We start from the raw sequence: 15,866 nt of genomic DNA on the forward strand, positions 1-15,866 counted from the left end.
AAATCCCTCTGTCGCTAGTGAGATTTCAATCGCAATCTTCCGTTACGAGAGCCCGGCGCTCTAACCACTTGAGCCATCCGGACTCTCTTCATACCCTCCTTTATCTCTGCGTGAGGAGCGCACTTTGAGGAGCTTGAAAGGGCTTATCGCGATTACTTTTTAACGGGATTAGAAAGGAAGGATATTTCTAATCTTTCAACATATTCTCCCCATCTTGCCCACTCACGGGGTAGGATTCTAAATTCAAACTTGATCATGATCTTTAAAAAAAAAACCCACTTTGTAGAGTCCTAATTTTTTAAGTGGGCTGATTGCTACAAGTTTTCATTTCTAAAGAAGGGCACTTCCTCTTCCCCGTCCATTAACTCCTCTGGGGATGGGGTTGAAAATCTATACCATATTTTTTTCTAGTCTTTGGGTGGCAATTACTATTTCAAATTTTAAAGCTTCGTATATAAGTTCAGATCTCCGGATAACTGAGTGGTTAGAGCGCAAGGCACGGAAGGTCACCGTTCAAATCTTTTTGTATCGTGATTTGACGTCGGATACCAGTCGACTCAGCTGTGAATGAGTACCTGAGCCAAATCAGGGTAATAACCTTGGGCGAGCGCAATGTTGATCACATTCCCTCCTACAGAGTTCTGTAATCCTATAGTGTACCGTTACGGTCTTGAATGAAGTGCCTCAACACACTTCAAGGCCCTGATCCAATACGGATTGTTGCGCCGACGATTATTATTATATAAGTTCTAATACCAGACATCGGAAAAGACTAAACAACCTTTGCTTAGGATATATTGTATCCCTTAATTGTGTGTTTGTGTTGTGATCTCTGAAACTATTTGGATGCATCTTCAAACAATTTTTGTAACCAAATTGGAAAGATAAATGTAATTCTTAAATCAGACTGGCTAAGAGTCCCCGTATCTTTAGCCATTCTTTCACTCTTAATTCCCTGTTTTCTTTTTTGTTTTCTAGAAACATGGTCATCTAGGACATAAGCAATAACAATGGATGTAAAAGCACTTGAGGACATGTTACTCGTATCATTCCCAATTTCTAACTAAAGTTTGAACAACATTTTGCTAAGTGTATGGGATATGCAATCGCCCTACGCAAAGTTTCGAATCGCTTTGTTGATCAAATTTGTTTAATAGCGTATGCCTTTTATGTATATAACTGTCGGGTGGAAGAGGTGATCGAATATCAGCCATTCGATTCTCGTGTCACAGTTTGGAGCCTTACGTGTCTGTGTTTGCTTCGCTGGCTAGTCATCTCATAGCTTGACGTAATGATAATGAAATCAGTTTCAGCAAGGTCTCACTAACGAATAATTTGGAGAAAATGACGATGAGAGTGAAGAGACTGTTGCTTTCCTATGCTCCTAAAAGGTTCAGTCATTCACATTTCATTTAGAGTGACTACCTCTGATTTCTGTAATTCATATGACAATGATAATAGCTTATTTTGAGGGGTCCAAGTAGGAGGGGTATTCAGAAGAAATTTATTGTAATAGGCGATGACACTGAGAACCAGCTTCATGGGTTGAATATGCATTTAAAAACAAGGCAATTGGCTAAAACTAAGTTCATAAGGGAATTAGAGGAACGACTACTTCGAGGAATCAATGTGAATATATATAGCAATATATAGCAAAAAATCGCACGATCGTTCTTTCGGATCGAGGGGCTGGAGGTAGCATCTGAACATCCACATGACAGCGATAATGTAGTGCGAAATGACAGCGAAAATGTCTTGCTACTTCCCTTATAGTCATGGACACTTTGAACATACATTCGACATGATATCTCACTTTTTGCTCTTTATATTCAAAAGGGACAACTTATTATTTGTCTTTGAAGTGTATTAGTAATCTCTATTTGATTTGATTATTAGCCAGAAGCTGTGCATTTAAGTGCTAATAACTCCAGGGGCATTGAAATTCCCAATTCAAGGGCTTCTTCAATGTTACTTCCTGATATATCAGTCGTAGTCATTTCGGGAATGGACTTCTAAATTTCAGCTACTTTTCTATCTCCAAAAACTTCTTCAGAAGCTTGCTGCCTGATGAAAATCGAAAATACTTTCCTTGCAGATGTTGAGATTTTTCTGAAATCCTCTTTGGTTTACTTCAAATTTTTGGTTCAACACCTCGAAGTTTTCAGTGCTCAGCCAATCATTTGGGAGATTGTCGTTTCCAATGATATCTGCAACATATTTGTGCATCTATGACGAAAAAATTGCAAAGTGTGTTTATGTTGCGTGACCAAATTCTTTCTCAGTCTTTGTTAAGGGGGTCATCTACAATCCGCAGTTAACCAGCGGCCGGAACGTTGTTGGAAGCCAGTTGGCTTGTCAGATCGAAAAATGTCGAGAATTTTATGCGCATTTTCATTGTTGATAAGCATTTTTTATGAATTATCAAACATAAAAGTATCTCAAATTTGCCTCTCAACGCCTTTCACGGCCAAAGTTGAATAAATGGCGCCGCTCAGCTTACCGGTACGTGTATGAAATTTTCAGGCAGCTGGATGGGCTGTGGACTGTTCCCGCGTTACTATCAAGCTTGCCGGAACGTGGCTGGCCGGCTTTAAATTATCAAGAACTGTAAAGTCGTCCTGCGCGCATCCCTGCTATTCGCTCCAAAATGGTGCTTGTGGAAACGAATAACCAAAAGTTACGAAGTATTCCTTAACTACTAAATTTATGGCTGAGTATTCGAGTTGCTTTTTGCATTAGTCTGGTTGAATGAAGACTTCATACCGAGCTCAATTGAAACTTTATGGAAAATTTCTTGCCTAGCTGGAAGGGCAATTTTTCACTATCACTCGGAAATACAGGAGATGAACGCACCGTGAAATTGATGTCTATATCCTTTGGGGCTCCATTCTAAATTGTTGACCGTTTTGCTTTTATTATATATATTTGGCTCTTATAAATCGCAGCTTCATGGGTAATGCTTCGCAATTTGTGGTATTTCCATATATGGTATATGCAATGACATTCTACGCCAACCAGAAGCTAGATTTGCTCCTCCTGGAATTCATTTTCTTGCTTAAACGAAAGTTTACGAAAAGCAGTTTAAGTTTTGAGATCGTCGTACTCGAATTAATTAGGAACAAGTGTTTTTATGAATGCAACGAAAAATTCGTTCTCAACTTTTATTATTTTCGCTTACGGTTATCTATTTTTTTAAACAATTCAATTAACCAATCGTCATCATTCGCTTAATTTTAAGATAAAAATTTATAGCATTTCGTTTCGACTTTATCAATGTTATTGAAATTGTATTATGTTAGGCAAATGCAATATGGATCGAAATAAGCCATAATCTGATAGTGCCATTCATATCAGGAATGTACGTCGGATGTGCCAAATACTCAACCAGTTCAAATTTTTTTGGTGGTAAATGTGTCAGTAATTTATAAGCTTAAAAAAAAATATTGCCTGATTATAATTAATTACCCCCCTGAAACATTGGCATCAGAAATACCAAAAAGAAAATATAAATTTGATAAAGCTAATTAATCCGTCATTTGAAAAAAAAAAATGCAGAAACGATCGACTTCAAAAGCTATCCAAGAATCAACCCATTTTTGAGCTCCTTCATAAGGATGCAAAGAATGCAAACCAAAGATCTTCTACTCTTAGAATTATCGTAGTGTATCTACGTTCTGTTGTCAGCTATGGTACGATGCATAAACCTTTTCGTTTTTGGCAATGAAGCAGCAGATAAGACATTCTTGGCTGTGCAGAGCTCTCATTATCTTCAACATAAAATTAATTCTTTTTAAATCGTCTAATTAAATATTGCAGCAAGTATTTTGCGTTCTTCGCTGTAGTTCTTTTTAATAAGGTAAAATATCCCATAAGCCCCATTAAGCTTCAGCAAATGTCAGGAAACTGTCAAATAGTGCACCCTCCATTTGTCCGAAATGTTTCTTACAGAGACACGGTTCTATCGGCACGCGCAGTTTCGCATTGGCCATTTATGGTCCTGGTTGTCCACGCGGCACACTTTGAAGGGCCAAACACTTTACTTTTTCAAATCGTTGGAATTACATAAAATGAGCCAATTTTCATAGTTATTATTTCGCTGCTGGACTGTGCTCTCTTGCTATCCAGCTTAGATATTCTAGTATATTGCTGATCGGTGAAGAAGCTGACAGCTATGCCACTTGACACACTTTTGCCTTACCCGCTTAAATACTCCCACATTATTTTTCTACGTTCTTTATTGGCAACCCCTACGACTTCCTCCTTTCAAGACCCGAGTGTAACCTTCGACATCAAGCTCCATTTCGATTGAAACTTCGTCGACGTCATTAGGCATGCTTCCAAAATGTTTTATAATAGTATACTACCTTCCTCCTCCGATTTTACCTCAGTCTTGTAGTCCTTAACGTTGTTCAACTCTTTAGTTGGATTGAATATTACTCTGTAGTTTGGTCTTCTTTCGGCAACTGTGATTTGCCTCATTCTTGAAACTGTACAACACAAATTCCCCTGATCTCTCTTTTGAAAAAAGAACTTCCTCCGTGTGAATTATATTTCCCTTCTCCGCACTCTCAATCTCGATACCACTAAATTTTCCTTGATATCTACCCTTTCCAAGCTCTATAATTGCCTGATGGTATCTGCGATCTTTTAATATTTTATTCGCAAAAGGGTATTTCGGGAACCACTTGTTCACATATGCTGCACTTCCAAAGTGTAGCGCTGATGAAGGAAACAAGTGGTTCCCGAAATATCGGTTTATCAAAATAAAATTAAAAATTGCTAGCGAAAAATCAAAAACGGTCTAATTATTTCAGATAATTTAATCGCTAGAAACACCCCATGATTACGCTTAGAAAAACATTCAAGCTATAAGGAAGAAAGATCCGAGGTGACAGAGAATATTTCTTCCTTTCTTCCAGCTTGAATCTTTTTCTAAGCGTAATGTTGCGGTGTTTCTAGTGATTAAATTATCTGAAATAATTGGACCGTTTTTGATTTTTCGTTAGCATTTTTTAATTTTATTTTAATGTACCGGTATTTCGGGAACTTTGTTCTTTAGATTTTTAAAAAATACTAGCGAAAAAGCAAAAACCGTCTAATTTTTTCAAATCGATTCTTTTTACTTTTGTTAGTTTTAAGCATAGAATAAGCTACTAACTTGCTTCTCCCTCTGAGATAATATGTATTTAGAAACTCACTGTTCTGTGTAGTGTTCCTTAAATTAAATAAATAAATATATCAACATCAAACATTAACTTTTCCGTGACAATATTCTCTGCCCTCTGCCATATGCGAGCAACACATGAAAGTGACCATCGTTTTTCAAAAGCTCGAAAGCTTCCTAAACACTAGTCTGCGTCATTGGGATACTCTGGCCCGACACAATCACCAACAAAGAACTACTTCGGCTTGTGGGTCAGTAGTGGTAGACGTGTTGACTAAGAGGCGGAATTGGCAGTGGATAGGTCATACTTGAGAAAAGGGCGACGACTCCATTACTCGCCATGTCATCAAATGTAAACCACTGTCCGAAGAGCTAGATGGCGCAGAACAGCAGAGCAGAAGTCAATAAGGGCCCATAGATGTGGTTGAGACACTATGCCCCATTTAGAGGTCAATGGTAACCATAGACTTCCTGAACAGACTATTAAATTCATATATGACATTTAAGATAAAATTATGATACCTGCTTAATACTGAGAAACTCGCCCAATTCAAGAGAAGATATTGGCAAAATAATGCAATTGATTGCGAAGTTGAAAGAGCTATCACCTTTTATCGGTGAACTGCATTCGTGATGCATCTGAAATGTATCTTTTCGTAATTCAATTTTAAAACTGTCATAAATTCTCAATAAATAAACATGTATGCAATTTGAATGCAAATATATCTATCCGTTCATACATATTCATAATTAACAAATTTCAAAGTCTCCATGCCGCAACCCAACAGACGCATTATTTCCTCTTCAGTATTTGAAGAGAAATTTCGCAAAAAACCCATCACTGACGATCACCATATTTGCCAATGTCACTATCGTCGCGTCGCTTTCAGACCAGATCAGTGTCAATGATCATGTTTTTATCATGTTTGCGAATTGTCAGTAGCCATTCGATTCCATTGATATTATCACCTATTCTTACCCTTTGTTTGCCTCCAACCAATCGTGCAGTTGAGTTCACTAGTATCGGAGAATGGCATTGAATTGTTGCAATCACTTTAGTTATTGTCGATACAGATCTGCAAATAAACACAAGTTCGTACATTAGCGATGGTTTTTAATATTTCGTAATCTTATGATATTGGAGTTCATCAATGTTGTCCCCGGTTTCTGCTTTAAATATGGCAGAGACGATTAGCAAATTGTTTCCAAGGCCAATGGACTTTTGTTGCTTGCTATATTTTGTGCATTTTGTATATTACAACTAATTTGAATTTCTGGTTTTCGTTTTAGATCAAATCCATTGAAACGTACAAAATCTGTAACGAAATTGGAACGTTCAAAACGAGGAGCAGGTGGTTTGAGAGGCTCAAGATCACATGAAAGTTTACTATCCAGTCACGCAGTGATGTCGACAATAGGTATTTATAGCAAATATTGCAATAATTTCGAAATTTGCTGCAAAATTGTAAAATTATTCGCGATTGCACTGCTTGAAACCCCCTTTCCGTTCACTGGTTCCATAGCAATGCTTGACGCAGTAAAGTATAACATTTTGCAAACTGAGAAATGTTGCAACCGAACCAACGACTAACCATATAATTCTTGTTTCAGACCTCTCCTGCACCGGAGCGGTTGGTGTCGCGCCTGTTCATCAGTCTGTACTAGGACGTCAACATTGCTTTCAAGTTCGCGGAGGTCCACGTGGGGAGCGCTACTACAGCTGTGGATCAAGACAGGAACGTGACCTTTGGATCTACAGTCTCCGTAAATCAATTGCACCAAATGCTGAACATACTCGCAGAACAGACAATTCACTCAAGATGTGGATCTACGAGGCGAAGAATTTACCGGCAAAAAAGAAATATTTCTGCGAAATAAATTTGGATAAAACACTGTACGGTCGGACGAGTGTTAAACTTCAGACGGATCTTCTATTTTGGGGAGAATATTTTGATTTTCCCGACATACCAGAAATCAATGTTATAACAGTGAACGTGTTCCGAGAAATTGAGAAAAAGAAGAAACGTGACAAACACAGTTTGGTTGGATCAGTGAAAATTCCTATACATGAGGTGACGACGAGATTGTTTTCTGAAGATTGGTATCCTATCTTATCAGAAAAACATGACAGTATAAGTCGAAATTCCTCGAAGGAAGTTGTACCAACTTTGAGGATAAAATGTCGCTTCCAGAGTATAGACATCTTACCTCTGCCTATTTACACAGACTTCTTGCAATATTTGAGGGAAAATTACAAGAAGGTGTGCGAAATCCTAGAACCTGTGATTGGAGTTAAAGCCAAAGAAGATATTGGACAAGCTTTAGTGCTTCTTATGCATGCTCAGGGCATGGCCGGAGCATTTCTAACAGATGTGGTAGCTTTGGACTTATTGAGAGTAGGAGATCAACGATTGACCTTCCGCGGAAACTCCTTGGCGACGAAAAGCATGGAAGCTTTTCTGAAGTTAACCGGCGAGCAGTACCTTCAAGATACACTGTCTGAACCACTAAATGAAATTATCCAGTCGAATTGCGACTGTGAAGTTGATCCTCTGAAGGCAACAGGGTCGTTGTCTAGACAACAACAATCATTACGCAACGCCGTCCATTCGACGTGGGAAAGTATATCGAAATCGCATAAAAATTTCCCGCCACAATTGCGGGAATGTTTCGCAACTTTCCGGGAACGCCTGCAGATGCTTGATCGTGAAGATATGGCTGATAATTTGATTTCGGCGTCGATCTTTCTACGCTTCTTGTGTCCAGCTATTCTCTCGCCCAGCCTATTTAACATTACCAACGAGTTACCTTCAGCGAGAGTTACCCGAAACCTAACTCTGGTTGCAAAAACCTTGCAAACACTAGCTAATTTTACTCGTTTCCAAGGAAAAGAAAACTTCATGGAATTTTTGAATGATTTCCTGGAACAAGAAGCGCCACGTATGAAAGACTTCCTTCATCAGATTTCGGCGCGATTGGAAAGCAATAATCATGATTCAATTTTGGAGTGGGCAGGTTACATTGATCAAGGGAAGCAGCTGTCAATCCTACATCAACTTCTTTCGGAAAGTATACAAAAGCTATCGAGTGATCGACAAGCGGAACTCGATCCGCTTCACTCTATATTGGATGAAATAACAAAAACCAAAGAAAATGGTGTAATCAACACCATTCAAAATCAAGAGAATCAAAACCCTGCTTATGCTCCTCAGCAACAGGCTATTGTGAATCGGCTTTCAGCTGATCGAGGCATTATAAGAGGCGTTTTGACCCCAACCTCACTTGAGAAAAACATTTTCCGATATAACGATCCGACGGTTTCGCCTCTCCTTCAAAAGAACAATGCATCAAACAACAGTCAATTGAGCATCCATAGTGCATCGCAACAACAATTGCATGGAAACTTGCAGCATTCGCATTCTCAATCTTCGATTGCTTCCTCTCAAAATGGGGGCGGTGCAACAGGTATAATGATTCCAGCAACAATCCACATGCCCCCTTCGGCCTCAAGTACAGTTGAGAGAAATGCAAACGGCGGGGCCTATATTACCACAAACAGTTCTACCCACTACTTTCCTAGCAATGGAAACCTGACTACCGCTAGTGGAGAAAACATGGAACGGATGAGCCCGAGTGTTATGAGGGCGAGTACTTTACCCAGAAATAATGCTCATATTTCTAGCACACCGAACAACAACTACGAAGAATCGGGCATAAACTTGATCCAAATAGAACCAGCGACGGCATTTGTTCGAAAGAGTCCCACACCCTTGCTTAAGTCAAGTGCAAACAATTTCGCTAACCGTAACCGTGTTCAGTCCACTAATTCTCAACTGAGTGTTGCTCTTAGCGAACGATCGCCCAGTAAGAACACAATCAACATTAATCTTGGTATGAGTGATGCGCACAACAATCAACCCCCACTCTTGGGAAATTCAAATGTTCAGCAATCGAACTCCACTTGCAACATGCCAATGAAACTTGAAGATTTGGACGACCTGCTCAAGTATGCAGAGGAGCATGCTAACGACCCTCCACCTAGTAAAAGTAAATCTACCAAAGAACATCTCACGTCAAAGGGAAGCAATATTTCAATCGGAGAATGTAGTTCTGGTTACCAAAGTATCAATACTCCATCGCAATCTTCCAGCTCTGTGGAGCATCACGATTATAATAATGGAATGCCCCCGAAGATGAGCAGCTCATTCGCAGCGAATCGACATGCAAACTCGAAATTGCAGTCGAATAACAAGTACAATAACTATGTAGCTTTAGCCGCCGAGAACAATAATTCTGCAGTGGCGGAAACCTTACAAGCTTTAGCTTTCCACAATCCAATGTACCAACTTAAACAGCCTCACACCCACCATCATCATCATCACCATAACAGAAACGTGTCCTCGTTTTCGACTTGCAACGGGAATAGTCCCAACTCGAGAAAAAATGTGGTTACCGCTTGTCCCGCTTCATCATCGTTAACACCTTCGAGTAGCGAGGAGAATTTGAGCAACGATAACTTTGCAACTAACTGTAATGCAACTAGCTTTAAGAATCTCATCAACACCTCAGGTGTGGCTGGTATCGGAGATATGGGAAGTGTCGGTAAGGAACATTGCCTGTCCCATCGAACGCTTAGCGGAAGTAGTAGTAGCGGCACAAGTGGCAGGGTTCCACGCACGAACCCATTAATGCAGTACAAACGTGAGGATTCACATACGAATGATTCATATTTGCCAGTAGCCCCCTATATGGCGGCGAATCGGGATGGACTATTCCTTAATGGACACGCTAGGGTTGGTGTATCGGGCGGACATAGGATGCATAGGAGATTGAGCTTGGAATCAGCTGTTTCGGATAGTTCGACAGATACTGAAGGTAAGTTTTCGTTCCTGTGTAAATTTGTTATCGATTTACTTTTTAAAAAAGGCAAGAATATTGTGGTGGTGGTGGTTCTCGGATGCTAACCATTTATCTGTTTTTTGGTGGAGATATTCATTGAAGAATAGACAGATGATGCTTCGGTCCCAATTTCCCTCTCAGATGCTTTTACTCTGCTAAAAAATAGAACCGCTTTGCCTTGTGGCAGAGGACTGTAGAGGGGTCCAGACTACTTGGGTCTTGGAGGAAGCTATTAATTTCAGTTAGTAGTTAACACGTCGTCCCCCCTTTTAATGGTTCTTAAGGCAAGATTCTCTTGAAATCTCTGGTGATTCCTCTGTATCTTCCACTATTTATTCAGAAGAACCTTTGATGCTTTCTCGCCGTGTTTAAAAATTTGTGAAGCTTCAGCAACTTTTCATCATCGAAATTGTCACTATTTCGAACATTTCAGCAATACATTTTCAGATGGTTTCAGTCAGTTTATGAGGTAGTGTGAGTATGATAGCTGGTGTATCTCCTGTTTACTCTTTTGTGGTGTATGGGGCATCCACACAGTCCCAGGTTTCAATGGGACTGTGTTCCAGTTTCATTGTCATCACAGTTATTGCTCTAAAAGTGATAAACCTACAGCATCGGGACAGCCCGAATACAACATAATCATCCAAAATAACCGGCATTTGAGCCCGAGGTAACGAGATCTAGAGACTGCTGTTCAACCATCACGACTGCCGCATCCGTTCTTGGAACTGTGGAATTGGCATGGTTTTAACGAATCCTTAACAGAACGTTGCCTGTTGGTTATGATCATGCTGTATTTTGAAATCATTTCCAATCGAAATTATTGTCTGTTTTGCATCTTTTCATTCTTCTTCGTTTGGACCTCCTTGCATTATCCCTGTATTTTCCAGTAAATTGCAATTGAAGCTCGTGGTTTTACCGGAGTCTTCAACCTGGTCCGCCTCGTGCTCGAAGTATGCTTTCGAAGTGTTTGACACTGAAAAATCAGATTCTCCATTAGAGCCTATTTTCATTCATACAATAGTATAGGCCCCGTTACATTTTTGTATTTCTAAGTTTTTTTTCCTGGATATCCTTCTCGATTTGAATGTTGTCAGTCAATTTCATCCACTTCATTTGCATATTTTTTCAGTTGCCCGGCAAACGTCGAGTCAACGTGGCACACAATACAAAAAAAAACAATTTTACAGTCAACAGCATCATATCATCACACATTACACAATAGAAAACTACTTCTACTCGAGGATATGTAGAATGCATTTGCCTCGCCCACCGGACGACATCTTTTTTGTCACTTAAGAATTCAAGGCTTGGCTAGGCAATTTCCCATCCTGTATATACGCTTCGTGTCAATTTGGTTAAATGTTTGACGATCTGTCGAGTCCGCATCATTATATGTATACACATTTTTGATAACCGCAAGTTTATCAATCGTTAAATGCTGCGTCCTCTGTAGTTCCTCTGCGAGCCCCCTTTTGTATGTTGAAGTCCCTTAGACTCACCTTAATCTTATTTGAGGTTGATGAAGGAGCCTGTTGTATATCACCCTCTATAACACATATCTTATAGTGTCTAAAAGATAGATAGGGCGGTGTCAAGAAAACATGTCACAGGTGGCTTCCGGGGCTTTGATATCAGAACTAACTTCTGGCTCTTTCACTGGGGACGAAACATTCTTTCCACCATGCTCGATTCAAATATGCTTGTCAACCACCTCGTCATGGCCTTAGCAAACTTAATTGGAAGCCTTGCTCGGAATTCCGTTCAATTCCCGAACTTTCTTATCTCCAATGCTCTTCAGTAACCTTAGCGATTGAGAAAACGTCCTGTTGGACCGTTGGCTGTGTGTTAGGTTACCTCAGAGATTCCGATATTCCTTCTTCAGTTGCCAATGTTACAGCTTCCTCTTCTCTCTTTGGCAAAGTCTGCTTGGGCGTACGCCCGATGATCCTCATAAGCCACAAGGAATGGAAATGTCGTTTCTTCGAATTTTTCAGTAGACCAGCCAACTCTCTCCGCATTTTTAGTACCTGTGCGCCTTCGCTCCACCTTATTAATTAACGGCGCGATGGTTGATGGGATAGAGCATCAGCCTCTCAGTTTGGCTACTCTGGGTTCGAATCGTATTTTGATTGTCCCGCGGCTATCTTTGTTTTTAAGATTCATACAGGGATTTTACATCCTCCCCTCCTCTGTCTCATAATATTTGAAGTTGCCAACAATCTCTTTGCAATCTGCAAATAAATGGATAAATAACAAAAGTCTATTAAACAGAGGGAGATAATAACAGAGTGACCTGCTTTTCTTCTTACTCTCAAGGGATTTTCTTAACCTGCCCTCACTCAGCAGAATGTCTAATAACGTATTCTGGCGAACTGAATACGTTTCAGTAAGAAGTACATATATACAATAACATATTCTTTTTCCACAGCTGACGGTCGCGCTGTCGGAGATGGTAAGCGTCGTCGTCCACCACGTTCGGCCGAACAATGCGAAATTCAGCGACTTCAAGCCTCATTGGACTCTCTTCGCCATAAACTGGATCAAGATGCAGCTGAATTGAGAGATTCAAATGACGATTTGTTTGCCCTACAGAAAACTGGAAGTGCAGCTAGCTTATCAGGTGACTCAAAAATGCGTAGCATAATTGAAAGGTAAGCCAGAAATTCTTTTCTTTTTTTCTCGAATCTAATTCACGACAAACTTTATTTCTAATTTTTAGACTAATTACAATGGAAGAGGAGTTACGACGTGAACAACTCAAAATGTCATTAGCTCTTTCACACAAGCAACGCGTAATTGAAGCTCAGGGACAACAAATCGCAGCATTGGATGCAGCCAACAACCGTTTGCTGAGTGCCCTTTCTGCATTACGACAACGTTACGAGAATCAGCAACAGCAAAACCAACAACAATCCAATGGCAATTGTTAAATCGAAGAGGCAACCAACGATTGCGGATTAATCACTCTCGCATTGAAAAGAATGCATTTAATTTATTTGTAATCGGGATTAGCGTCATTGCGCTCGAAGTTAATCCCGTGCTCTAACAGTACATACTCCATTAGAGTGAGTTTTATATTCATTTTAATCAGCTCAATGTGGAATGGCTGGTCGCCCTTAATGAGAATAGCAATATCGTTACAAAAGCCGGTGAAAATACGCTGAGCAGGGCATGAAAACCCGTTTGTCTGTAAGAGTTCTTTAGTGAGTAGCATGAATAAGATGGATTCGACCAGATTTCCATCGTTTGTATGTAGTTTATAGACGTTGTACAGTTTTCCTTTCGCTATGTATTTATTTAATATTAATATTTGTTTCAAAGATGTTCTTCTAATCTGAAATCAGAGAAAGCAAAGTATTGTTTTTTGTACATAAAATTATTTCGTTTATAAAAATGTATTTATAAATGTTTCTTTTCGAATTGTTTCTAATATATTTTCCTTTGAATTTCTGAAAATCGCTCTATTGCTTTCCGATTTGGAAATAAGGAATCACGGCTTTAACTCCACATTGTTCGTGCTTTGAAGCAGAACAAGAATGGAGTCTGTTTGGCTTTTTGAATACTAAATCGCAGTAGTTGCCTCAGACCCGGACGCCCCGTACAATCAGTATTTGACAAATATGTTCAAAAATTATTTATTTTAAACATATATAAATGGTACGCTGTGAAATTAACAAACTCTAAAAATTCAGGACACCTCTCCTCACGTTCAGGCACCCGTTCGACAAAATTACCTCTATCAAACTCTACGGAGAAGTTTTCCACTCGACAAATTATGAATCTTCATATTTCCTTCTTATATCGAAAATAGGAAAGGTTTTGTACTATCTACATTTTTATATACAAATAGAGAATGCAATAACCAAAGAAGTAAATATCATTTGCTCCTCCATATGTAATTTCCAAAAATAGTAAGAGAATTGTTCAAATTTACATGAATAAATTAAAGATTAAATGTTGGAAACTTGTCCAAGTAAGTCTCCAATTTTATAATCATAAACAGTAGAGAAATAGCGTTAAGTATACACAAATGAAACAGCACAAACACATAATGCAAACAGAGTATAAAAAGATTTATATTTAGAGATAATAATAAAAGTTCGGTGAAAAAAGTAGAATTACAAATCGCTGCCCGAAAATAAACTTGTAATCTGCCGCTCATTGTTGTTTTTAGGACCTATTTCGTTTTTAACAAAGACAAATTATACGTGCACCAAAGCTACGTCTGATCAACGTTTTTGACGCATATCTGAACGCTTCTAGCCTATTTGATTACTAAAGCAGGTCTTATGCATGGGAGCTCCAGCCGTCATGAATCATTTAAGCTTTGCATTGAAGAGTGGGAGTCACTTCATTGATCGTTTTTTTCTAGCGTTCTTTTGCTTTCGTTTGATTCAATTTGGCAATAATCTAAGATATGATTGGAAATAGTGCATTTGTAAAGCGGATATCTTATGTAGTTGAGACTTGACGAAAATGTGAAAACGTAAAAAATATATACAATATTCAATGATAATTGAAATCAAAACGATTAAAGGTGTTTTTGTTCAAACTTGGTACTTACCTCCAAGCGGATCATTATTAGTAGTCCAAACTGTTTTTTAAAGTTGTAGGAGGTATGGTGAGTATGATGATTCAGACACATATAACTGACAGCAGGAGAAAATTTGGCATTTTGCTTAAAATTCAGAGATTTATTCACTTTGCTAGCAAAAACCGCACACCTTTGATTACCAGTGCGAATAGGGAAAAATTAAAAAGTGCATTTCGACTCCAGATTAACGCGGAAGTATCACATCATCCAAAGTCCTGCTGATTACTTTGGGATTGTAGGACTGCAGAAGCAAAGGTTTAGGGAATTTTTCGCCATAATTGGAAGGTGAAACGAAAACTTGTTAGCGGCATATACGAGTTCGATACGTAAGGCCATGGGTTCATTTGGAAATCATGGTCAATAACGGCGCACCAATCGGCATCCAGTCTAGCTCTGCCTTAGTAACGAACTCCAGACACCCCGGTTTTGTGCTGAGGTCCACCTTTCCCTAAGAGCTGTAAAGTGTCCTGACCTACGCCATTGCACTATCTCAGGGAAGGTCTGTCACGTCTTTTATTTCTACCATAGATATTACCCTTATAGGCTTTCCGGGCTGGATCATCCTCACCCATACGGATTAGATGACCCGCCCACCGTAACCTGTTAAGCCGGATTCTATCCGCAACCAGAGGGTTGGGGTATCGCTTATAGATTTCATCGTCGTAGAGGCTGCGGAATCGTCCATCCTCATGTAGGGTGCCAAATTCTTCGGATTCTTCTTCTGTCAAACGCGGCCGAAAGTTCGCCATTTTTCTGTGTTAAAAACCCAGGTCTCCAAGAAATAAATAAGGACTAGCAAGGTCATTGCCTTGTACAGTAAGAGTTCTGACTCTCTGGTGAGACGTTTCGACCGAAACAGTTTCTGTAAGCTGAAATAGGCTGTATTGGCTGCCAACAACCGTGCGCGGGTTTCATCGTCAGAGTTATTACCGGTTGTGATTTTCGACCTTAAATAGAAGAAATTTTTCAAAGTTGTAGTCTCATATCTATATTGTTCTCGTTTCACTAGTGCGATTCGATGTTGTTCGTTGGTTGGTTTTTGGCGCTGACGTTGCCACCATATACTTCGCCTTGCCCTGATTACTGTGCAGCCCAAGATCTCGCGGCGCTTGCTCGATTTGGTTGAAGGTAGACTACATATCGGGTTGTACTTCCCATAATGTCAATGTTGTCAGCATAGGCCAGTACTTGGCTAGACTTGCATTA

At 39.5% G+C, this 15,866-nt stretch overlaps 1 protein-coding gene across 8 annotated transcripts in view; it reads left to right on the forward strand.

Moving 5' to 3' along the window:
- LOC119655696 (ras GTPase-activating protein raskol) overlaps positions 1-14,594 on the forward strand; it is a 426,106-nt gene extending 411,512 nt beyond the window's left edge. For all 8 annotated transcript variants that reach the window (XM_038061704.1, XM_038061707.1, XM_038061705.1 and 5 more), the window contains 4 exons: positions 6,455-6,582; positions 6,776-10,039; positions 12,495-12,717; positions 12,786-14,594. In XM_038061704.1, coding sequence (XP_037917632.1) covers positions 6,455-6,582; positions 6,776-10,039; positions 12,495-12,717; positions 12,786-12,996 — 3,826 coding nt within the window. In that variant the 3' untranslated portion in view covers positions 12,997-14,594. The remainder of the gene's footprint in view (positions 1-6,454; positions 6,583-6,775; positions 10,040-12,494; positions 12,718-12,785) is intronic.
- The last annotated feature ends 1,272 nt before the right edge of the window (positions 14,595-15,866 follow it).

The sequence above is a fragment of the Hermetia illucens genome, chromosome 4 (assembly GCF_905115235.1).
Source record: "Hermetia illucens chromosome 4, iHerIll2.2.curated.20191125, whole genome shotgun sequence".
NCBI lineage: Eukaryota > Metazoa > Arthropoda > Insecta > Diptera > Stratiomyidae > Hermetia > Hermetia illucens.